Raw genomic sequence first — 24,984 nt, forward strand, 5'->3', positions numbered from 1 at the left:
CCACGGTGCACGCCTGGCAGGTTGCAGCGATGTCTGCTTGGTGCTGTGAATACCTGTGGGTGCCTTCTGGGTGAGGACATGAATGGAGCCTGGTGTGGATAGTGGCTCGAGCCACTGGCTGCCCAGGCCCTCCGGAGGCAGGGAGGTGTTCCTGTTGTGCTGTTTAGGGCAGGAAGCAGTGAGAGGAGTGCCTCCCCCCAGAGCTGGGTGAGACCTTTCATAGGGCAGGAAGGTGTGAAGGCAAACACATCTGCTCTGTCGGCTATAACTGGGCACCTGTGTAAGTCACACTCAGTTTCCCCATCTGTAAAATGGGGAGAAGCTAGAAAGTAAGGAGATCCCCACTGAGCACTAACTTGAGAATGTAAGTGGAGTATTTAGCATGGGGCCAGGCACGGAGTAAATGGAGTACGTGCTCTCAACGCGTGGTGGCCGGCTTTATTCATAGACCCCCCTCCGAGCCACAGGTGGGTCCTCTGTGGTGAGGGCTCTCAGCACCTCCTTCCCGGGCCGCAGCGCAGCCCGTGGCACCGAGCGCTCGCCCCACCACCTCCGGCAGCACTCGCTCTTCTCTGGCTGGCGGGCCAGGCCGCTGCTGAGCGCTCCGCGCCTCCTGCCCGGAGCCAGAGGGGGCTGGCGGCACCCCCAACCCAGCCGCGCCGGGGCGGTCACCGTCCCGCCTGTCTCCGTAGAGCCCTTCCCTGACTCGGTGTTCGGGGATTTTACAGCTGTTCTTTCCAGACTTTGAGTGGGCCTGGGGGTGTGAGGGGAAGGTCCTACCTCCCTCATTGGTCCCTTTGTTTTAAAGATGGCGAAATAATTGCCTTAAAAGTGGTGTGGCATTAAAAAATGTCTTTGTAAAACGTCTGGCACGGCCGAAGAGTGGAAATGCAGGGATGGCGGCCGAGGCAGCATTCCGAGGACCCAGTGCGGCATCAGGGGCCATAAAGCGCCCGTTTGTTGCACGGACCCACGAGGGGTCAGCGTGGGAGGGGACGGCGCAGCGGAGACCCTCACTTCTTGATTTCAAAGGCACCGCCGTTTGCCCAGAGCCGCTTGGTTAATGGAAGCAAGGTGTTTAGCCATAATCGTTTCCGGGGCATTGAGTGGGGCTGGCGAGGGGTCGGCCGGGCAGGAAGCCCTTGTCGTTGCTGTAAAGAAACCGGCAAGCAGGAGAGTGACAGCATCAAAGCGCCCACAGGAAGCGGCCCGAGCCGGCCCGGCCGCCGCCGCCAGCCGCGCGGAGCGGAGAGTGCCGTGACCTTCCCGCGCTTCGCGCTCCAGGCCGAGCTCCAGCTCCGGGCTCCAGGCTTTTTGTTTTTTCACCTGTTTCCTACAGTTCTGAGAAACTTCTTAAGAATTAATGTGTAACTGTATCAGACACTCGGGCGGTTTCTCAAGGGAAAATAATGTTACAATGGGGAGGGGGGAGAAGTGGCCACTTGACTGAGATGCCAGGACCGTTGTATAAAATAAGAAGAGCCCTCTCGAGAGTAGTGTGCACGTCACAGGGGCCTTCGACCGAGGCTCGGCCTCACTGGGTCACAACTGCTCCCGGCCGCGGGGCTCAGACAGGTGCAGGGCGCTGCGGTGCCCGGGGCCAGAGCCAGCTCAGCACGGGCTCAATCTCACGCCCCCCAAATCTCGTCCCTTCACCCGCCTTTTCTCACAGTCTTAATTTGACAGCAGCAAACACTGGCAGCAAAGACGACAGTCTAAAGTGATACACAGATTGACTAACGTGTCCCCGTGTCGTTACATTTGAATCTACGCAGGATGAACATTCTATGGAGGCACCTGTAGTTAGAGGTTGTTCTCGTGTTAGAAGCTGGTGTCCATAAAGTCCCTTATGCGGATAAGTTTAAGAAGAGTTCAATATTAGCCCTTTTCTTGTGGGGTTCACCTGGTATGCGTGTTTCTGAACAGGGCCTCAGCAGACCCGATAGTGGCAATCTCTAAACTAGCATAATAGACTCTTCAACCGAACCCTGCCTTTTACACTCTTGCCACAAGGTGGCTAAGAAAAAAAATTAAGCAGGAAAAATTCAGTTATGGAAATGACTTGTAATCACTTTTAATTTCTGCTTCAGCAATGCAATATGAAACTATAGACAGGCGGAGTCTGAAGACTGGGAACTGCTGAGCCAGGGACAGGCACCCCCGGCGGCTCCAGGCCACAGGGGCACATCCACGAGCAGTTTTTTTTTTTAAAGAAAGATTTTATTTATTTATTCAACAGAGATATAGCCAGCGAGAGAGGGAACACAAGCAGGGGGAGTGGGAGAGGAAGAAGCAGGCTCATAGCAGAAGAGCCTGATGTGGGGCTCGATCCCAGAACGCCAGGATCACGCCCTGAGCCGAAGGCAGACGCTTAACCGCTGTGCCACCCAGGCGCCCCAGCGGCTTGTTTTCTTAAATACCCACAGTGCTGAAGAAGCCACATTCTGCTGGCAAATGTCTTGATACTCTCTGAGCCTGTCCCACCTCCCTGCTGACCCCCCGCTGTCCACACGACTCCCAACCAGCTGGGTTGGGAACAGGGGTTCAGTTTTCAGGCTCTTTGGTTCCCAGGTGGGAGGTGCTGAGACCCGAGCACGGCAGCGGCCTCCGGCTCAGTCTCGGACACACTGATGACGCTCTTGGCAGAGATGGTGCTCAGGGCCATTCAGAGTCGGCTCTCAAACCTGAAAGTGAAATAGGCCACGGTGAATGTTTGTTAGTATCCCGTGCGTCTCACTCCTTGATTTTGTAGGGAAATCCATGCGTCGTAGGGATGGTTACATAACAGGGCAGAAAATACTTTCAGACTTCTTCTCCTTAGACTGCATTCGTTAGAGGAAGGACAGCACCACAGGACAGGAACCGTTAGTCCCCTCCCCATGATTCTGCAGCATTTAAAGAGAATGGCAGATCTTATCCCACGAACACAGAACCCCACCAGTTCGCTTGCCTGTGCTTCTCGTGGTGCTCAGCTTCTGTGCGTTCCAGTTTGCCCTTCAATTCTCTAATTTATTAACTTTGACAAGTAACCTCTTGGCTGTACATGATTTTATTCACAATTTGTTTTTCTGATTCAAAGTGAACATGAGTGCCTTAATCCTCTAATGGGAATTAATTGCTTGTTTCAGTACTTAACTCTGATCCTTTCTCAATCCCCACAGGGATGAGTTTCTTCCTGAAGGATCTGTATTTGTTCAAAACACAATCAGAAAGGTAATGATGTTTTTCTCATGAAAGGAGCCAGAAATGTAAAATGTTCTTTTTTTTCCCCTTACATAAGTAGTACAGGATACAATTCAATTTTGGTTATTCTAGGAGGCTGCATCAGTTCCTAGAAAAGAAGTTTAATTTTATTGTCAGGTTTTCTTTCATGAGAAGAAATTATCTTCTGCAGAAGCAAGCTACTAGACTGATTTTCCAGAGTTGAAGGTAACAACCTGCTGTCTAACCAGGATCACTTCTATGTAAGAGCACCTTCCTGGGTATTCTTGGCTCTGAAAAATCATTAAGGCCCAACCGTAATTGACATGACTTGATTCCCTCGGCTGTTCATAATCCATTTTATTTTTTTAAGAGGCTTCATTGAGAGGAATATAAACTAGTAGGTATTTTTATAAGATCTCGATAAAGGAAGGAGGTGGGGTGGAGAACCTAGGAAAGAACATTCCCTAGGTGCTGAGGCCGTGCACACAATCGAATGAACCGGTTTTCAAACAAACAAACAACCTTCCCAAAGACCTTCAGTTGCCAAGTGGTAGAAATGGGGATTCGGTTCAGGCCTGTCACTGTGCATTTCTTTACTCTCACCATGCACTGTGTTCTTCTATGTCCACCTGTAGAACACTGAGGCCACCCTGCCTGACAACAGTCCCTGGAACGGCTGAGCCCACACTGCTGTCTGGGCACACAGGGCGGGCCTGCTCAGCCATCAGTGTGCTAGAGGAGGCCGACCTGGGGGTATGTACTTTCCATTAAAGCAGAGAGAGAGCCACTTCTAAAGGTCACTCTTCAGTATCCTCTGGAAAAGCCCAAATGGCTCACCTACACCTGTTCCTAAACTAAACTCTTGCATTTTATCTAAGACTCGAACAGGGCTGAAGCAGTAATGTATGGGCCTCAGGAGTGGCAGTGCCACCCTCTCCCAACCTGAACGAGTCACAGGCACACTCTTAATTAGCCCTGGCTGGGGGATCGTCTCAGAAGATCCGGCCCATGAGTAGACTTTTTTACATGTCTGTTGGCTGTGACCCTCAGAGCAGCCCCTGGAAATGGGATGAACATGTCAGACGGAGAAGAGAAGAAAAAATACACTGAAAGCCAGCAAAAGGAAGGAAAAAAATAAAGATTGGAGGAGAGAGAAAATAGAGAATGGAAGAACAATAGAGAAAATCGACGAACTTTTCAATTTACCAAGAAGAAAAAGAAGATACAAATAACTAAAGTCAGAAATGAAAGATGGACATTACAGCCCATTTAATAGAAATAAAAAGAATTATAAGAGAACAGTAGTGTGCCAACAAATTGGAAACTTAGATGAAATGGATCATTCTTAGAAACAAACATACCCCTCCAAGATCACCAGAAAAGGGACTGAATTAGTAATCAAAACCTCTTAACATGGGGCACCTGGGCGGCTCAGTAGGTTAAAGCGTCCAACTCTTGGTTTCGGCTCAGGTCACGATCTCATCGGTCATGCTTGAGATTCTCTCTCTCCCTCTCGCTGCACTGCATGCTTTAGAAACAAAGACCAGAACTGGATGGCTTCACTGGTGAATTCTACCAAATTTTCCCAAAAATTGAACACTTCCAAACTCATTGAATGAGGGCAGCATTCTCTGTTACCAAAACCACAGATTAATATCCCCGAGGATTGATGCAAAAATTCTAAACAAAATATTCGCAAACAAAAAAATTCAGCGACACATTACAAGGATTATATACCAGGACCAAATGGAGTTTATCTCAGGAATGCAAGGGTGCTTCAACAATGTAATACACATTAACAGAATGAAGGGAAAAAAGTCTGACAAAATTCAACGCCAGTCTGTGGTAAAAAGAGTTAAACTAGGAATAGAAAGAAGGAAACTATCTCAATATAATAAAGGCCATATATGAAAACCCCAAACTAACCTCATACTCAAAGACAAAAGACAAAGTTTTTCCTGTAAGACCAGAAACAAGACAAGGATGCTTGTAATTTTACCACTTATACTGAACATAGTATTAGAAGTCCTACCTGAAACAATCAGATAAGTAAAAGTAATAAGAGATATCCACATTGGAAAGGAAGAAGTAAAATTAGCTCAGCTCACATTATCTTATATTTCCACAAGAAATTTCCACAAGAAAACTGTTAGAACTAATGAATTCAGCAAAGTTGAAGGATACAAAATCAGTGCCCAAAAATTAGTTGTATCTCTATATATTAACAATGAAAAATCTGAAAATATAAAAACTAATTCCTCTTACAGTAACATCAAAAAGAATAAAATAACCAAGAAGGTGAAAGACTTATACAATGAAAACTACTACACATTGCTTAAAGAAACTAAAGACAAATAAATGGAAAGACAGCTCATGTGCATGGATTAGAAGACTATTATTAGGGTGCTAATACTACCCACAGTGATCTACAGGTTAAATGCACTCTTATGAAAATTCCCAAAGGTGCATTTTTGCAGAAATAGAAAAATCTACCCTGAAATTGATAAGGAATATCAAGGGACGCCAAATAAGCAAAGTAATCTTGAAAAATAACAAAGTTGGAGGTCTCCTACTTCCTGATTTCACAGAACTTCCTGCCGAGCTACAGCAATCAAAAACAGTGTGGTACTGACATAAAAACACACATATATCTAGATCAATGAGAGATAATAGTCTAGAAATCAGTCATTGTATATATAGTTAAATAATCTTTACAACAATTGGAAAACTGGACATCCATATGCAAAAGAATGAAGTTGGACCCTTACTTTATACCACATACAAAAATTAACTCAAAATGGATCAGCGACCTAAATATAAGAGCTAACGCTATAAAACTTGAGAAAACATAGGGCAGAAGTTTTGTGACACTGCATTTGGCAGTGATTTCTTGGATATGACACCAACATATGGGAAACAAAAATAAAAATACATTGGACAACACCAAAATTCAAAACTGTGCTTCAAAGGACACAATCAGCAGAAGGAAAAGGTAACCTACAGAGTGAGAGAACATATTTGTAAATCATGTATCTGGTAAGAGGTTAATATCCAGAAGATACAGAGAACTAAAACTCAATAGTGAAAAACTTGAATAGACATTCCTCCAAGGAAAAACAGGACTAGCCAAGAAGCAGGTGAAAAGATGCTGAACATCACTAATCATGGAAACGCACACCAAAACCACAGGGAGATACCGCCTCGCTCCAGTCAGGATGGCCACTATCAGAACAGCAAAACAGGGCCGCCTGGCTGGCTCAGTCGGTTATGCATCTGCCCTTGGCTCAGGTCATGATCCCTGGGTCCTGGGCTCCCTGCTCAGCGGGGAACCTACTACTCCCTCTCCCTCTGCCCCTCCCCCTGCTTCTGCACTCTCTCTCTCTCTCTCTCTCAACAAGTGCTGACAAACATGTGGAGAAATTGGTGGGAATGTAAAAATGGTACAGCTGCTAATGGAAAAGAGAATGGAGGTTTCTCAGAAAATTATAGAATAACGGAGTGATGTAGCAAACCCCATGTTCATGGCAGCATCATTCACAATAGCCAAGAAGTGGAAGCAACCCAGACGTCTGTTGGTGGATGGATGGTAAAACGTGGTGTATGCATATGAGGGAGTACTATTCAGCTCGGGTAGGAACGAAATTCTGACCTGTGCTGCAGCATGGATGAACCTTGAGGACATTATGCTCCATGAAATTAGCCACAAAAAGACAGACATTATACAATTTCACTTACATGAAGTACTTCGAGTAGTCAAACTGATAGAAATAGAAAGCACGGGATTGCTGGCGGGGGCAGGGAATGGGGAGTTACTATTTAATGGGTATAGAGTTTCAGTTTTGTAAAATGGAAGGAGTCTTGGAGGTGGATGGTGGTGATGGATGGACAATGTGAAGGTATTTAACACTACTGAACGGGACAATTAAAAATGGTTAGGGTGGTAAATTGTATATTTTGTGTATTTTATCATAATTTTTAAAAACTTAAATCCAGAAAAGGAACTGGTTTATCAAGTAAAATTCAGTGAAAACTAACGGGGGACAGAGTATAGTGAGGTATGTCCTTTGTAAACCGGCACTGTCACTGCAGAGCCTGAGTCCTGGCCTGGCCTTGACACGGTCACCTCCCTGTGGCCTTGGGGTCAGCCTGAAGTGCAGAGCGCTGGGGGCACCAGGAGTCCAGCAGGCCCAGGCCCCGGTGCTGCCCCCACAGACTCTGTGCCTGGGGCCTGGGCTCCTCCGCGCTAGCGTCCCCATCCGCTCCACGGGGTCCCCCGACCTGTCTTTAGTGCGTGTGGCGGACTCGGAAAGCAGAGATGGCACAGGGCCGGGCAGGCGTGCCTGGTTGTGGCTGGGAGGAATCAGCCCCTGCAAGGCGCATCCTCTGCTGCATTCTGACCACGGTTTCCTTCCGCGCCCCTCTCTAGGCAGGCCAAGCACAGCGAACAAGGGTAAAGTGACGCATCTCTCAGTCTTTGCCTTCGGCACCGACAGAGCTTCTAGAGATGGAGAGCCATCCCCCGCCTGCCGGTACAGGTAGGAAGATAACCTCACAAATGGAGACACCCCTTAGAAATGTAAGTGACTCTTCTCAAAAGGGTCACTTCTATCAGAGCTTCTCCTGTGCTGCTTAAAAATAATCAGCCTGAAGTAATCCTCTTGCCAAAGAGACTTATTATGGGGTGACAGACTCGGCTCTCCTGCGGCTCCCCGAGTGCCCTGCTGGCCCTTCCCTCTCCTTTGTTGCTTCCTGTTCTCCCCTCGTGCTCTTGCTTCAGGGGACACAATTCCCCTCTCTAAGCATACTTCCTCTGTCCCCCAGCCATCTCCAGTCCCCTCTGGGACCATGACTGCCATTCTGTGGGCTTTCTCTTGGCAACCGAAAACATACCCAAGTCAGCAAGCAAGTGGTTTCTAAACCTCCACTTCCGTCCCATTTCACACTGAACCTCTGGAAAGATGAAGGGGCTGAGGGCCCTGTAAAATGGCGGTGTGGGTGGTGCAGGGAGGGCTCCCCAAGGAGGAGATGTGAGAAGAACAGGCTCTCCTGGTCCTGCTTCCTCCCTAAATGCCACTTCAGTGACCCATAAAGACAGAAGATGAGGGAGGGCAATGAAATTCTGGAAGACGGAAAATGACTTAGCAGCCTGGAGGAACCAGACACCTAAGTCCCTGCATGGTGCAAAGCCAGCAAGCAGCCAGCGACCAGTACACAGCAGACCGCCAGACAAACTCCGGACCCATGGGCCTGTGAAGACGAGGGTCAGGGAAGAAAGATCAGGAAAGGGTGGAAGTCTGTATAGGGAGCAAGACACCCAGTTTCCTCTTCCCAGCAGGAAGCAGGTGGGGTACTGTCCAGAGAGGCTTGGTATTGGGGACACTGGGCCCAGCTGAGGGTGGGGTTAGGTGGCACCCTGAAAATGGAGATCGAGGGAAAATATGCATGCCTATAGATTCTGTTATCTGGAGCCCCCCCAAACCTGCAGATCCCCCACACGAGGCCTGCCAACCATCAGGCTCTCTCCCCTGCACACACAGCTTTCATTGCCTAAATGCTGTCTAGATTCTCCACATCTTAGGCCAGTAGCCAAGGATTACCAGAATTTGAAGAAAACCTCTAAAGAAACACACACCGAACCAGAGAGGCCATGCAGACAAAGATGAAAACATGAAACCACCACCCAAACCCATGATAATCAATACCTTCCCAAAGATGAGAGGTGGCCTCCAGCTGGGAAAGAACTATGATGGCAAAAATAGACACAAATTCATAGAAGAACTGGGAGTTAAGTAGACTATAAAGAAAAATACCTGGAAAAAGGGAGGAGAGAGAGAAAACCGGAAAATTAATCCAGGATACACAATACCTGAGTATTAGGAGACCAGAAAGAGAACAAGAAGGTAGGGAATGAGAAGGAAATTCCCCACAGTCCAAGATGGTGAGTTTTCAGATGGAAATTCCCAGCACAATGAATGAAAGAAGCCCACAAGAAGTGGGGCGCCTGGGCGGCTCCGACGGCTAAGCATCTGACTCTTGATTTCAGCTCAGGTCATGATCTCAGGGTCATGGGATTGAGCCCCGCATTGGGCTCTGCGCTCAGCATGGAGTCTGCTTGAGATTCTCTCTCTTCCTCTGCCCATCCCCACCCCGCTCATGCTCTCGCTCGCCTGTTCTCTAATAAATCTTTAACAACAACAACAACAACAAAAAACCTTTAGAAGATACACTGTAACCTCAGAATCTGAGGGAAAAAGGAAGATCTCTCAAGTCCCCAGAGAGGAAAGCTCAAGTCCTGAAGAGAGGACACTGGAGCCCAACGGGACTGGGCTTCTCAATAACAACGTGGGAAATCAGAAAACAAGAATGCCTTCAAAGCTCTGAAGAACACTGTTCCTAGAATTCTCTACTGAGCCACACTGTTAATTAAGGGTGGGAAAGAATTAGCTTCAGCAAAATGAGGGAGTCGACGAAGAAGGGGCCATGGGTCGCAGGGAAGCCCTGGGTGGCATGGCAGGACACCCCAGATGGCAGTGGTGCCCGGACTGGAGCAGGATGGCTCCCGGCGAAACCGGGATGTAACCCAGTGTGTGGTGGTAAAAAGAGACACGGGGGGTGGGGGGACGGACCTGGTGGGGTCAGTCGGAAGAGCATGTGACTCTTGATTTTGGGGTCGTGGGGTTGGCTGTAGAGAGTACTTAAATAAGTAAATTAATTAAAAAAAAAAAAAAGCAGAGGCCCAAAATGGGAGCATTTTAGGCCAAGTCACTAAGCCAGGACTTTATATCTAACCTATTTGTACTACATGTAACGCAATTGTACTTTCAGACTTCCTTAGAAGCCTCGTCTTAACTGGTCAATCAGGAATTTTCTGCTTAGCACTGATGAGGTAATCTGTCACGTGAGCCCTTCCCCCTCCCCCAGAGAACAGGAGGTGACGGGCCTAGTAAGACTGCCCGGCTTCCACCTGAGGGAAGGTGACCTTGCCTGGAACAATCCTTTTCTTTTGCTAATAACTCCCTTGCCCCACCTGCCTTCCTGTAAAAACCTTTCATTTCGAACAGCTCCTCGGAGCATCCCCTCGACATGCCAGATGGGACGCTGCCTGGTCCATGAATCGAGGCATAAAGGCAATTAGATCTTCACATTTACTGAGTTGAGTTTTTGTTCTTTAACAGTGGTCAAGGCTGAAAGGATGCTTACAGCACTTTCTGAAAGTGAGAGGCTGAATTGCTGTCAGAGAAACTTGAGCAGAGGGGAAAAAAGCTGCAAGCAATTTTTAATTCCAAGAAAAACAGAAAAGTTGTCCAAGAAAGGAAATTAATGATAGTACACTCTGTGCCTTATCTGAGGAAAGTGTTTACATAGTTCTAATGCTGAAATGAATACGGATTTGACCGAAACCGTGGCAGGAGTCAACCGGAGGGGTGCGGGGCAGAGCGGGCGTGCGCGCTCGGGGCGCAGGATAAGCGCAGCGCGGGCGAGCCGGCTTACCGAGCAGGTGAGAGCCGGGCCGCGGCTGCGCGTTAACCCGCCGGGCTGCCGTGCCCTCCAGCCCTCAGCGGCGGGCTGCTGCTCTGACTTCCTTTCACAGCCGAGGCAGAGAGGTGAAGTGATTTGCCTCAAGTCACAACCCAGGCAATTGGGTTCTCAACTCTGTGCTTTAAACCGCTATGCTCACCTGCTTTGGGGGTAGGAAGCTAAGATGTAATTTAAAACCTCAAGAAGTAGCAGTGCAAGCCTTCGACCATATGAAGACAAATACCAAAAGCCACAGCTTAAAGGCTTAAAAGTGTTGCCTCCAGGGAGTGGAAGAGGGTAGGCGGTTGCATTGTTCTGGTAAAGCTATTTGACTTTTTACATTATGGACGCATATCACTTTAAACATTTAATCAAAGAGGAGAAAAGCTAGGGCACTAGTGATTGAGAGAGAGCGGGTCTCCAGTTTTGACAGGCTTTGCCTGGCTGTGTGTTCTTAGATACTCACTGAACCTGAGAGCAGGCTTCACCAGACGAGATGTTTCCAAGTTTCCTTCCAGCTCCGAACACTCTGGCTGGGAACAGGACCGGCCGCCACTCAGAGAACAGGCACTGTGGAGAGCAAGCCAGGGCGATGCAGGGCTGGGCGGGTGCTGCTCCAGGCCAGCCCCGAGGAGGCCTCTGTGTTGGGGTCTCCTGGCGGGCAAGTCTCCCCCCCGCCCCCCAGGGGATGGCCCGAGGGGGGGGCCAGAGTCCAGCCCTCCCACAGGAGAGCTGTGGAGCAGTTCAGCTGAAACCCTCTGGGCACTGCCCGGGGGAGAGGCTGCAGGGAGCAGAGAAGCAGGCCCATTTGGGGGTGGTGGGGGCGACCGTGGTGAGAGAGGGTTGGGCCCTAGGTTCCCCTGGGAGGAGCTGTGGACAGACCATGCCAGCAGCCAGGGTGCAAGTGTCGGGGACTCTGGAGGCTCCTCCGAAATGTCTGGTGTCCAGGGCTGGTGCGCAGCCCGCCCCTCTGTCCCTGTCGCTCCTCCTGACACCCTCTTTGTGCTCACGTTTGCCCATCCTCCCTGGTCCCCCAGCAGCAGCAGCCCTGCCACCTCCAGCTCCTCGGCGCCTACACAGTCCTCGTCCCTCTGTACCCGCGCTCCAGCTTCTCCTTGATTCACCTCCAGACTTCCATGCCCAGCATGCCTCCCCTTTGCACCCCACAGTTCTAATCTGTCCTTCCCTGTCACCAGAGTCACCAGAACTGGAGCTCCCACCACGTCCCCATCCTGCTCCAGGTGTCCCAGTGTTGCCCAGTGCCCAGCACGCACCTGCATGGCCAGCCTGGCACGGCTCCCCTGGCTGAGGCTTTCCGACCGCAGTTTACCCAAAACCCGTGGAACTCTTGACACTCCGCAGGCTGGTGACTGAGTCAGTGGACAGGAGAGGAGCAGGCAGGCGACAGATGCGTGGGTCTGTGGAGGCCATGCACCCTCCCCAGACCCCCTAAAGAGGTGGGGTGAGGCCGAGACCCCTACCCCAAAGAGTGGAAGCGCTGTGAGCCAAGTGTGACTTCTCCAAGGGCCACTTGCCACATGACTGGCGTCCAGGGACGTCACCCCCCAGGTGTTCCTGGCTGGTGGAGGGCTGCCGCCAGCACAGGGATGCATCTTTTGTCTCCCTGTGCTAGGTGTCTTCCTTCCAAAGCCTGCCATCACGACACAGCGCGGGGCAAGGAGCGAGACGCCAGGCCGTGAGGAGAGGCCCACCTTAACTTGCTTCTAGTTTTGAGTCACTTTCACACAAATGACTTTTATCAGTTATGTAACAATCTGTGGCCCAGGCCAGGTGAGCAGTAAATATTTACCTTCACATGAGTGCCAAGGCTGCTGCGCTGAGTCACCGTGAGTCACAGGGAAGCCTCATTACCCTCCAGGACCTTGAAGAGGAACACTGAAGGTGTGCTCGTTAAGGCTTGCTGGGTCGTACCGCCGGGACCAGACTGTGAGTTTCGTACTGAAGCCTGAGCGGTCTCCTGTAGCTGACGCCGTGCGCCTGTTCTATGCGGGGAATGTGTGTGTACATAGATAAATATCTGCTTATCAGTATTTCTAACTTATCTATAAAAAATATTTATGGTGTAATTTTTAAAGTCCTTTCAAAAACATTAAAAACTGGTGTATGAAACAGTGGTTCTGAGGGGCTCGATCCCAAGACAGGCTGTCTCCTTCTGACACGTCTGTTCTGACCGGAGTGCCTTTGCCCAGAAGACCTTTTGGGCCTCCGAGCCCGCCATGCCATGGTCAAGAGCAGTGGGCTCTGGGCTGTGCCGGGGTCAGAAGCCGCTGCTGGCCCAGCAGAGCCTGTGTCCCACCTGGCCCTTCCCAGACAGTGCCCAACCCCCACCCGGGCCCCTGCGGCTGCCGGCATGAACCGTGTGCTCGCTCTCTCCCCCGCAGCTGCCGGGGCCCGCATGGCCTGCGTGTTCGTGTACGGGACCCTGAAGAGAGGCCAGCCCAACCACAAGGTCCTGCGGGACCGCATGAACGGCTGCGCCGCCTTCCGAGGCCGGGGCCGCACGCTGGAGCCCTACCCGCTTGTGATCGCCGGCGAACATAACATCCCGCATCTGCTCAACCTCCCGGGGCAGGGGCAGCGCGTGGCCGGCGAGATCTATGCCGTGGACGAGCGGATGCTGAGCTTCCTCGATGAGTTTGAGGGCTGCCCCGACATGTACCAGCGCACGCCGGTGCGGGTCGCTGTCCTCGAGTGGGAGGGCGCGCGCGGGGCCCCCGAGGACACGCCCGCCGCCGACGGGACCCTGCAGTGCTTCGTGTACAGTACGGCCACCTACTCACCCGAGTGGGTCCACCTCCCGCACCACGCCGATTACGACTCCCAGGGCGAGCACGGGCTTCGCTACAACCCGCGGGAGAACAGATGACCAGGGGGCAGGCCGTCGGAGCCCCGATGATGAGAGGACGACCTCAGCCCGCTCTGCGGAGACTTGACGCACCAGCGTTCTAAGCCCTCTGAAACAAATATTTGTAAAACGCAGCCTGTGGGAAAAGGAACAAACTCTTGTTCAGCGCAGCTGATTTCCCCAATATCCTGACACACTGATCGCAAGACTATGCCTGTCTATCCAATAGTGCTTTGTTGCTTCTGCTGCAAGGCCGCCATGGGCTTGAATAGATCGGATAATTCAGGATTTTAATTCCCCTAAATGACATTTCAAGAACTCATATGTCATATTTTTCTTTCTTTTTTTTTTGCTTTGCTTTGCTTTGATCTGAAGATAACATTTAAAACGTAGACTCTGTGGAGCAGCCCGACTTCAGCCGCCTTACCGTATCGATTCTAACTTGTAGCAGCAAGAAGACTTTTAAACTGATTGGGGTTATCTCTCTGTACTAAAAGAATCTCAAGAAAAACATGCGGTGTTTGGGGGACTTTTAGAGCATAGAAAACATCAGTATTCACAATTTTCAGATCAAGCTTATTAAAGAGGGATTACTAAAGATGATCATGTAATATTAAACTGGATGTTTTGGGAAACCAAATTTAAAAGTGTTGGTACTATTGTTGGCTTTTTTGGGGGGGCCTCTACTAATCTGATAGAAGGTTCTTTTCATTCTATGGGGTGCCTGGGTGGCGCAGTCGTTAAGCGTCTGCCTTTGGCTCAGGGCGTGATCCCAGCGTTCTGGGATCATCCCCGCATCAGGCTCTTCTGCTAGGAGCCTGCTTCTTCCTCTCTCACTCCCCCTGCTTGTGCTCCCTCTCTCGCTGGCTGTCTCTGTCAAATAAATAAATAAAAATCTTAAAAAAAAAAAAAAAAGAAGGTTCTTTTCATTCTAATCTAGCGAAATCACAATCACCTACTTGCTGGCAGAGGCTGCTGAACACCCCGGTTTCAGACAGAAGCTCACCCAAGCCTAAGGCCCAGTGGCAAGGTGCCGTCCCTGCCCCCGAAGGGAGCGGTGTTTGGGGGCGGGGGGGGGGGCTTTCAGAGAAGAACCAGCACATTAGTAATTTGTTCTTCAGGCCTGACAGAAAGCTTAGCTTCCACGTACAAACAGCACTTAAACTAATTTTAGCACGGCACGAAGTACCAATTACTGCCCACCTCCATCGGATCATCTGTCCGCGCATTCAGAGCAGCGCACGACTCTGCCTCTGCTGACGTACCAGCAAAGTGTGAAATGTATTCCAAGAGTTTCAGAAGCCACTGGAAGCGCAGCTGCTGCTGCTCGGTAACCTCGTGCTCCGCCGGGAGAGCCCCCTCGCTCTTCAGCTTCGTGGCAGACTCTGATCACTAACTGCATCTGGCACAAAACAGGATCCGTATTTTTAGCCCTCTTTTCTTAATTGGAAACCTGCTTCACAAAAACACAAAAAGGCAAGGATGAGTCTCCACTGATGGGCTTGTGGCAGCCACATCCACCACTCTTGGGGTGAGGGAGCCCCCAGCAAAGCCTGTGGGATGGGGAGGGGGGGCCCTGTGAGCCAGCTCACCCGAAGGGGCCACCAACGCCCCCCACCTCCTCCCTCCCCCGCAGACCCGGGGGCCCCGCACTCACCCGTGAGAGCTGCGCAGGAGGGATTTCCAAACTCCCCGGCGGCCGCCCGCGCAGGCTTTCGGAAGTTCAGAATAGCCACAAATGGGAGCTAGGTCCTCAATCAGGAAGAGGTAGGTAAGCAGACTATAAGGTGGCAAATGATAATTTTATGAGACTAAGGCAAAGATCCTTTTTTAAAGGATCACAATGAAATGCTAGTATTTCAAGTCTACTGGCACAGCCAGTAGCCTCTTATGTACATTGTCTTCATTCAAAAAAAGGGCAAACTAATATTTAGACAAATGCTCAGCTTTATTGATTTAATTTTGACACTAGGAAATCTCACAGCAGAAGTACAAATCATATGTACAAGTATTTATATCAATAAAAATTTCCATTGGTGATTTTTTGGCAGAATGTTGGTTTTGACTATATGTGGAATAAATATGACCATGTAAAATCTGCCGCACAGGAGTGTTCTGCAAAACGCCTGATTAAATTGAGTGTGAAAGAATAATAATACAAATGGCTAATTAAATTGGGTGATGACTGAAAGGCTATAAATACTTCATTCCAGTTCCACGAGCAGATCTCCTTCTCCAACTGTGTCTCCAGCTTTACAATGCACTGATTTCACCTTGAATTAAAAAAGAAGGAGAAGAAGAAGAAGGGAGTCAGAATTATTAACTAGACCATGAGCGAGCCATCTCGTCATCTGTTTCTGGAAACGAAGAGACAGCCGGCAGGCTTTGGGCACAGGTAGAAGAGTCGGCTCCAGCCTGGCAGAGGGGACTTCGTGCACAGGGTTGTCCTCACTGAGGGCTATGGCTGGCCACCTTCCCCTCCCCACGCCTGTCTCTGTCCTAAAAGTTGCTGGTGGAAGGGAGCCTGCGCTGACTTCCGCCCTCCGGGCCTGCACTGGGCGCACCCGGGGGTCTGCCCAGCACCGCAACAGCCAGAAGCACTTATGCTCCGCGAGCTCTCAACAGCCAGCCCTCCGAAGCCCTCCTGCGGCTTCAGGGTAGAAACGGTCTCGGAGAGTTAGTGGTGTACTTAGTGTTAAAAAAACAAAGACAAAAACACCACACAATTATACAGGTGTCAGGACAGGGACTATTAACTAACAGGAGACGAACGTGTGGCTGCATGGACAGGGCTCGGTGGCCTCGCGTGGAGCAGGCACGCTCGCGGTCCCCGGGTTTGTGTCGCTTGAGGCGGGTTTTGCTTTCCCGAGTTCGTGTTCAGCTCTAAAGGGAGCCGGGAGTATTGGACTGGAGAAGAGGCCGTCTTCTGACTCGTTGGGAGGTTCTTGCTTGGGCGTGAAAGCAAACGGCAGGCTATGTCCGGCCGACGGGAAGACGGCCCGGGCGGCAGGTTCAGAGCGGCCCCACTAGGGAGTGGAAGGCTACAAGAGCCTCCTCCCTTGAGTGCCAGCCCGGGGCCTGCAGCCCCATGCGAGCCTGTGCAGGGACGGCTTCCAGGGCCCGGGAGGTGCGATTGGCGCCGCAGCGGCTGCTCCTTCTGCCCTGAGGCCCCTGGTGTTTGCAGAGGACGCATCTTTCCCGCTGCGATGACTACGTGAGGACCGGTTTCCATTGTGACCGCTTTCTCCGGGAGGAAAAATGGCTCTCCAGATAAGAACTGCCCGTCCCCAGGCTCGCCAGGGCCTGCTCCTGTGTGTTGGGGCTCTGGCCGCTCCTGGGGCGCCCTGCTGGGGCGCCGAAGGAAATGGGATGGGCAGGAAGGGCTCCAGCCAGGGCTCCAGCCGATAGTGGTCAGACCAAAGTACAAGTTGACCCGGAGCCCATCAACACCCTGAAAGCAACTCTGGGCCGCCGAGGCCCAGGGATCGGCTGAGCCTCCACGCGAGACCCAGGAGCCACCGTGAGACCATGGGGACCCTGAACACACCAACAGACCAGGGCTCCACGCTCCTTCCGGGAGCTAAGGCCACGTTCATTTTTGTGTTAGCACCTCAGTCCAGCAACATGGGCCCTTGGCATGCAGCAGACGTGTGTGTGTGTGTACAATACGTATGTATGTATATATGTATGTTCTGGGTCCCCCAAATGAGGCCAAGTTCTCATCATGCCTGGACAGTTCATGACATTAATGCAGCAGAAATGTTAAATAATCCCAAGGAGCAAAACCAACAATTTCTACAAGAACAGAGACCATTTTTGGTTCACATTTGGAAAAGGAATCAGACGTAGAGGGCAGCATTCCCAAAAACCTTATTCCCGACCGTGCCATTCTCCTCTCCCAAACGCCACGGAACCTGGGCCCCGCTGAGGGCAGCTCCTTCCAGCCCGATGAGCCACCTCTGGGCCCGCCCGCATAAACTGGGCCTCTGTGCTCCCGGTCAGGCCTGCCGTCTGAGCAGCAGCCTCATTTCCTCTTGGGCTGACAGAGGCTGTGTCTCTCTGATGCAAATGACATTGTGACCAGACAGCACCTCTCTGCCAGGGCACCCATGTCCCCAGGGCTCGATCTCAGCTTCCCACAGAGCAGGCCACGGCAGCCTCTGCTCCTCCCCTTGCCCCCCCCCCCCCCGCCTCGCTCCAGGATGCAGACACTTCCAAACCAAACTGTCCTTCAGAAAAGACTCCTTCTACTATGGGTGGCATCTTTGTAGAAGCAGAAAGAATAATGAAGTTATTATTTTAAAAGGACTTTTCTATTTTCTTCAAGGGGAAAATACATGTAAGAAGTTTTACAAGTTTCAGGACAAATACAACTCCCATTTTTTTTCCTCCCTAAATCATTACGTCCCACATGTGTACATGGGGCTTTCAGCTCTTCTTGATCTCAAATTGAATTGTTCTCTTTGTGGAGAAATTATCTTGAAGAGCTACATTAATTCTTGCAATCTCTAAAACCCTGCTGTGTTACCTAAGTCTCAGATAACTAACTGCCTTCGAGACAGATGTAAACATGAAAAATTAAAGATCCTTTGATTTGAAAGACATTAAGGTGAAGAACAATTGTTCCTTGACTACCTGCGCGTTAGACAGACTTTCCATGAGACAGGGACCCATGGGTGCCAAGCGAAAAGAGCTCCCAATCTTAATGTCCTGGTCTGCAGGAGCGAGGAGCTGGCAGGGGTCACCTCCACGGTTCTTTCCAGGCCTAACCATCCAAGATCCAAAGGGGGAAGTTCTGCTTCCTGTCACAGAGCTGGCAAGGGCCAGTGGGAACTTGGGGACATACCTTGCCAGTTTTCCCAGCTGTCATACTGTTCTGCATTTTCATGGCTTCAATCACACAAATTTCCTGACCTTCTGCTACCTGGAAAAATGAATAGAAAAAAGACAAGTTTTAAAAGCATTCTGATTTTGCAACAACACTCAGGGGTGAAGCCATCAAGAGATTCTTTGTCAAATGCTCTGCAATTTGACCCAGACAACAGCAACGACCTCTAATACTTCATGTTCCAAGTGAGTCTTTGGGGGGCAGCAGAGAAGGGCCAGTTCCTCTGTCTTCATCAAGTGCCACAGAGATGTGGCCAAAATGGAATGTTTTCCTCTTATGTGAAATGTCCAGATCTGGCGTATCTCTGCAGACGGGAAGATCTGTGGTTTCTGGCGGCTGGGAATAAGAGGGAAGTGGTTGCTGACGGACACAGGGTTTCTTCTGAGGGGGGAGGAAAATGTTCTGGATTGATGATGGTGATGGTTGCACAACAAATTCCGAGAACAGACGAGAACCACTAAGTGCGCACAGTAAGGGGCTGAACTGCACTGGACGTGAATTTTATCTCCGCAAAGCTGTTACCCAAAACTGGAGTGTTTCTGTCTGTAGCCCTGGGGAGCTGGGAACAGCAGCCAGCCAGGGGACCACTGTCTCAACCCCTGCAAGACATGCCGAGTAACATGGAGGTGGCTCCTGGAAGGTGCCTTCCGACACAGGGAACGACTGCTAACAGCTGTGCCCCATCCTCGCGTGCAGACCGGCGGCTCCCACGGGCACTGGCTCAAGCTCCACCTGCCCTTCATTAGGGGGGAGACCCCGCGGGGCTGGGTAGGAGCTCCCTGGGTGAAGCCTGGGGCTGTCACCCAGGAGGCAGCTGTGATCAAAAGCCACTCCATATACTCTCTTCTCACTGCCCTTGATGGGTAAGCACCAAGAAGCGGGGCCGGATTTTTCTCCTGTCTCTGTGAAAAGGGCCTCCCAGTCTTTGACATGGTAAAGCTGAATTTCCTAGGGCAACTGGCTGGCTGTTCTGGGGTGCCGGTGGGCATCCTGGTGTGGGGCTCCCGGACACTCACACCACTGCGGCTGTGCTGGCCCAGTGTCGCAGAAGTGCCTGGAGAATGTTCCTTCCTGCAATCCCCAGGTGATCCCCAAGCTCCCTCCCGGCCCCCTGCGCGGCACAAGCTGTCTTGCTGGCAGTCGGGACTGCCTGCGCCCTGCGCCTTCCTCTCCTGCGCTGATCAGGTGGTGGGCTGCCTTTTCCTGGCACAGAAATCTAGGAAGAGAGGGGATGCCAAAGCCTTGGTGCTGGCACGGAGGAGAGACGCTGCGCTGGGTAGCTGGGCTTTGAAGCTCTGTGCTCACTGCCCGTTTTGATTCATTTTCCCCTGGCATCTGCATTCCACGGAGAGCGAAGAATCTGCACGCGAGGGCTGCTCTTCACGAGGCAGAGGGACAGCAGGCAGGGCGTCGGCACAGCTACCCCCCTCAAGTCGTCATTTCAGGCCCTTTCTTCTTTTCAGAGGCAGGCAGGGACCCCGCGAGACGGGAGAAGGGCGAGTCCCCTGGGGTAGCACCTGCCACGTTGCTCGCCCTGAACACCCTGCCAGATCCACTGCAGGGTCCCTCAGAGGCAGAAGGGCCTGAGCTGGCCTCTTGATACAGCGTTCCAACCAGGCCCCGGTGGATTTCTGGAAATGGATCTGTGACAGAATGGAAATTCTCTCCAAAAATTAGTCATCAGCTCTCTACCTCTGGGTTCTGGTAGCTCTCTGCTTCACGGGTGGACGAGTGCCCACGGCGGGGACCTGGGCGAGCTTGGCCCCCCGCCCCCACCCAGTGGGCTTCTCATGGCGGGTGGCGGGGGGGGGGGGGGCACAAGCTAGCCCCCTCTGCAGCAGGTTTGACCCCTCTCAGCTGCTCAGCCCACAGCTCAGAATCTGCAGGCCACACAGAGCAGCCCTCACTGGTTCTTCATGGGATCTTCAAGTGAGAGAATTCACGCGTCACGCAATAGGAGAAAGGAATGAACCCGGGAGATTTCCGGTGGTCGCACCAAGGGGGCACAGACCAACTTGACAAGAATGCCATAGGGCCCACGCTGGAGGGTGGCGGGGCCTGGGCCACGACTCCACACAAGGCTCGAGCCGGCCACACGGGTGCAAAGATCAGGGCCTGTGGGAGTGTGGGGCAGCGGGAGACCAGCCACAAGTTCACGGGGCTCTGTGCCCGCTGCCCGTCCTTCCTGGCTGGCTCTGGGTGCTCATACCCTGCGTGACTTACAGGTGACTCAGGTCCCCTGGACCTGGCAGGTCCCCAGTCACACTACTCAGAAATACAAAACCTCTGATTTAGACAGAGGTAATCAGGAGAGGTGGGAAAGTCCCAAAGTTATTCTCTTCTTTTTTATTGTGTCACTCGGGCAATTTGATTAAATGGACTTCAAAGAAAGCGCGTCTGGATTCCAAGGGGCCCAACGCCCAGCACTGTCCTGAATCCACATCCGATCCTCGATCCACAGCTCTGGCCTCCTGGTCCCCTCCCCGGTCCCCACTCTTGGTCTGCAGGTCTCCATTTCTACTCAGGTCTGGATGGAACTTTAAGTAATTCACTGCTCCCTCTCTGCTCACTTATGGGTTGGCAATGGGTTTTGTAGTCTGTTTTCCTAAGAGAGAAAGAACTCTTGGAAGTTGTTCCTTGAGACCCCACATAATAGTGAGGTCCGTCTTGGTCAGCAGAATCGTGTTACACGCACACATGGACTTGATCTAAATTCACAATCATCTTTCATTCCTCAACAATCCCAGCCAGAGGGGCTCCGAGACTGTGGGCTGCACTGTCACGGGGGCTCCACCCGGGCTCCTCCCCACCCTGCCGTGTCCCCCCGCGATCCCGGAGCCTCGGGGGCAGAGGTGGCGGCCTGCCTGAGCGCGGGGCTCCGAAGGTCGTGGGGACACCGTCCACGTTTCCCCAGGTGCTCGCGAAGCCAGGGCAGGCACCGCGTGGGCAGGGAGCGTGGGGACGGCTCACATGTGAGGGCACGGCCACCGAGGGCTTTGCGCACACACTTCTCTAACACTTTTGTGCATCATCTGATAAAGGCTCACCGATTGTGACAGGAGGTCTCCAACGTTGGGCTTACAAACGGTCATGAGCCTCACAAGTCTTTTCGATAAACCTAGTCAGCCTGATGTACTTCTCCGCTCCCTGTCTAATTGGTGTAAAGTTTGGAGGCCCGAGTCCCGTATCTTTCATCCGGCTTATTGCGTCCTCTCCTTTGACATGGGGTCAAGGTTCACATTCGCATCCGATTATCAGAGTGCACTCATTAAGCGGGGGGCCTGCCTCGCTCCGAAATGAGTAAGCTGGAGAGAAAACCCGGCCCATTTACTCAGCAGATTTTCGCATGTTTAGGAGGCCTGAATGTCGCCCGGCAGTGCTCCGTGCTGCAGAGTTTCAGACATCTCCAGCTGATGATTAATTGTGAGTGATGGGAAATAAAATCCAGTAAAGCCAGCTGCTTGCCATGGTCGGCAAAATGACTCTAATGGATATAGGCTGCCAATTTTCCAGTTTTACTGGCAAGTCTTCCAAGTGTAATTAAGGGAAGTTATAAATGATATGGAAATCTATCAAGTTCCATTTATTTTCAGAGGACTCTTTCCCCAGAGACTTTAATCTTCAAGCTTATAGTATGCTTTGTTGTGCTAATGATTTAAACCCCTTATTTCTGATTAAAGCCCCCAATATCCTTCTACCAAGTTCGCCTCACTCCTTCCCCAAAGATGAAAAGGCACAGAACCTTCTCCTGCACACGTCCCTCTTGGAAAGCACGCTAAGACTGGGACACGTTTGGCAACTTGTATCGTTCAGACTGCGAACGCACGAAGAAAGCTCAAAGAAAGTGCAGGAAGAGAACGAGCAGAGAGAGGGGGAAAAAAGACCTCCACCAAACATAAAAGGAAGCCCCCAAAAGTCCAGACTTGAAAGCTGTGCTCGAGAGCAGACATTCATCAGAAGGTGGTGTAGCTCACTAATGTTATTTGATTTGGAATAAAAGCATGAAAACGATGGCAAAGGCCTAAAATTGGAGATGTAAAGGCTGACTGCACAGTAGCCCATTTCTCAATTTCATCCTTCAGAGCCACAAAATGGGGGTGATACAGTGACGGGATGAGGTTTACAGTAACAGCTGCGCTCTTCCCACACAGGGGAGGCCCTTCTAATGGGCGAAGGTCTGTTTTGAACAGACGGGGAGTCACAAAACAAGGTTCCCTATTAAGAGTGTGCAGTCCTATTTTGGATCAAGAAAATGAGTATGGGAGTCGGATTTCTTCGAAGATGGCCCCTACCCTCTTTTGTCGTCCAAAACCAGGGCTGTTTTAAGGGGGTTCCCCTTTCGGTGGAGGGAAGAGCACAGAATGTCACGGAGGGCCTTCCCCCCGCTAGCCCCCTCTCCGGCAACTGTACAGAACGGCCAGGAAACGGTGCCAGTGGCATATGGCTTTCTACTGTGCTAAACATTCACACAAAAGACAGGTTCATCAGTCATCGCAGTATCTGGATAAAAAATTAGCTCCTGATGGATGGTATTGGGAGCTTACCTGCTGCTAGTACATTACCAGAGAAACACAGGTTTTGGAAACCCACATGACATTAGAAAGTGCAGACCATGAAATGCGACACGTGCAGGCTCACATAATGTACGCCAGATCATACAAAATAATAAATAAGCGATTTAAACCCTCTGCCTAAAACTGGGCCCGCTGCAAGGAACCCTGGGTCACTTCTACGCGGGCCAATTAATGCACAGCATCTGCTGTATAGAGGCAGGGCAGGAAGCACTTCCGAATGATTTCAGCAATTAAAAGAAAACTGTTTCCTGCCTGTTCAGACGGCAACTGTCTCAATGCAAGAGTGAGCACCAAATCACTGTGTGCAGCTGAAACATTAAGTCCCCTTGTTGGGGAAGAGGGGTGGGTGGGAGGAAGAATTTTTATGGAAAACGGAGCCTTCTTTTGTTGTCCTACAGTTCTGTGTTTTTCTGCCAAATTAGACAGAAGGCTCGGAGGGCTTCCCGGCCCGCCGCAGTCTACCCTTCTGCCGCACCGGGCCACCCGAAAGCGCGGATCGATATCAACCCCGCTGACGACGCCACAAAAGTGAAAATCCTTCAATTACGTTTTTAAAGGCTGTTCTACTTAGAACACAGGTGCCTGAATGCAATGCATTTTACAGCCCTTAGATCTGAAGAAAGACGCAGTTAACAGCCACCAGAAAAAGGCCTCTCAGATTTGGTTAAAAGGCTCTGTTAGCATCTGATTATAATAACTTCCTCTTTCTGAGCCCGTAAGATAGGCTGGTAAATATCCCCTGATATTTCCCCAAGAAGAAATGTGCATTCGCATCCGAACATCTTCATGGAAAGAGGGAGGGAGGAAGACCCCTGGAGACCGTCTAGTACTTAAGCAGTGACAGAAGGAACCATCATCAAATTACAAAGAGGAGGCAGGCGACAGAAATGCCACCAAACGCCTTATCTGCAGTCTGAGGCCTCCTGCAATGGGTTTGTGCGCGCGCCGCCTGACTCACTGAGAAGGGCACGCGCCAGGAGGGGTGACGCAGCCACCGCGGCTGCTGGCTGGGGGGCCTCGGGGTCCCTGCCTGCCCGGTGCTGGCCCCGTTCCCCCGCTGCTTGGAGCTGCCTCCCTGGCTTTGTGCAGTGGGCGAGCAAGCAGGGAGGGGAGAGGCTCGGGGAGTGAATACGGAGTCCTGGCCAATACAAGTCCAGTTTTCCTTAAAATGAAAAACGTTTCTCCCTCCTGCCCTCGAACTTCCCCGGGAACTGGAGCCAAAGGCCCTAGAGTGAGAGAAGAAATCCTAGTATCTTTAAGAAATCAGTCTGGATCCCCTACCTCTGTGTAGTCTGCTGTCTTGAAGTCCTCAGTGACTCCATGTTTTGGGTTTTCCTTGTTTGGGTTTTTTTTTTTTTTTTTAAGCAAAAGGGTGAGGAAAGATCTTTTGGATCTTGGTAAGGTTGCAAACTGCCATCTTCAAAAATGCTTAAAACCAGGATAACACAGCCTCTAATCCCAAGCAGATCATTCTTTAAAAAATAAAATCAAATGCCAAACTTGCAGGAGACTCACCCACAATATTTCACTTACTGATGGGCCTGTAAAAGTATTTTCTCTTACACTGGTCACGATCTTAAGTTAAACTGTAAAAATTCTCGAATTGTTACCTCCAACAAAGGTTAACCCTAACACTGAAAAGTGAATGTTATCTGGAAAAGACAAAAAGGCCAAATTCGGGGTAGGCATCATCTCTGAAGAAGGCGGGCCAGGAATTCAATCAGGGAGGGGCCCTGGGGCAAGCTCACTGTATAAGCAACCTTTTCTTGTTAAGAACATTCGGAAGCAAATACCATAAAGATGAGCAGAGAGCATCTGAGCACTTGTATTACTCTCTGGACCTTTATGTGTGTAATGTTTTGTAATTTGAAGCTTAAAAATGTGAAATAATGAATGATGTAATAATGAATGATGAAATAATGTAATGATTTTAG

At 50.9% G+C, this 24,984-nt stretch overlaps 3 protein-coding genes across 23 annotated transcripts in view; 1 reads left to right on the forward strand and 2 right to left on the reverse strand.

Annotated features, from left to right (window-relative positions):
- Positions 1-24,984, forward strand: part of GGACT (gamma-glutamylamine cyclotransferase) — a 184,341-nt gene that overhangs the window by 33,730 nt on the left and 125,627 nt on the right. For 3 of the 16 annotated variants that reach the window (XM_048215607.2, XM_048215610.2, XM_048215613.2), the window contains 4 exons: positions 3,162-3,213; positions 3,840-3,957; positions 7,631-7,739; positions 13,125-14,503. The exons of 4 other annotated variants lie outside the window; for them this stretch is intronic. In XM_048215607.2, coding sequence (XP_048071564.1) covers positions 7,709-7,739; positions 13,125-13,609 — 516 coding nt within the window. In that variant the 5' untranslated portion in view covers positions 3,162-3,213; positions 3,840-3,957; positions 7,631-7,708 and the 3' untranslated portion in view covers positions 13,610-14,503. Of the gene's footprint in view, positions 1-3,161; positions 3,214-3,839; positions 5,492-7,630; positions 7,781-13,124; positions 14,504-24,984 lie in introns of those variants that run through there. 9 more of the 16 variants (XM_048215611.2, XM_044381924.3, XM_048215616.2 and 6 more) reach the window with 5 other exon arrangements.
- Positions 2,199-12,380, reverse strand: LOC130542782 (uncharacterized). The gene is made up of 2 exons (XM_057307336.1): positions 11,189-12,380; positions 2,199-2,684 (listed from the first exon to the last, which is right to left on the reverse strand). The coding sequence occupies exons 1-2, from the start codon at positions 12,378-12,380 to the stop codon at positions 2,656-2,658; spliced, it is 1,221 nt and encodes a 406-aa protein (XP_057163319.1). The 3' UTR covers positions 2,199-2,655.
- The window catches only part of PCCA (propionyl-CoA carboxylase subunit alpha), a 391,229-nt gene continuing 381,762 nt past the window's right edge, over positions 15,518-24,984 (reverse strand). For all 6 annotated transcript variants that reach the window (XM_026493544.4, XM_057307315.1, XM_057307311.1 and 3 more), the window contains 2 exons: positions 18,435-18,512; positions 15,518-15,861 (listed from right to left, as the gene is read on the reverse strand). In XM_026493544.4, the coding sequence (XP_026349329.1) occupies positions 15,793-15,861; positions 18,435-18,512 (147 nt within the window). In that variant the 3' untranslated portion in view covers positions 15,518-15,792. The remainder of the gene's footprint in view (positions 15,862-18,434; positions 18,513-24,984) is intronic.

This window comes from Ursus arctos, unplaced genomic scaffold (assembly GCF_023065955.2).
Source record: "Ursus arctos isolate Adak ecotype North America unplaced genomic scaffold, UrsArc2.0 scaffold_10, whole genome shotgun sequence".
NCBI lineage: Eukaryota > Metazoa > Chordata > Mammalia > Carnivora > Ursidae > Ursus > Ursus arctos.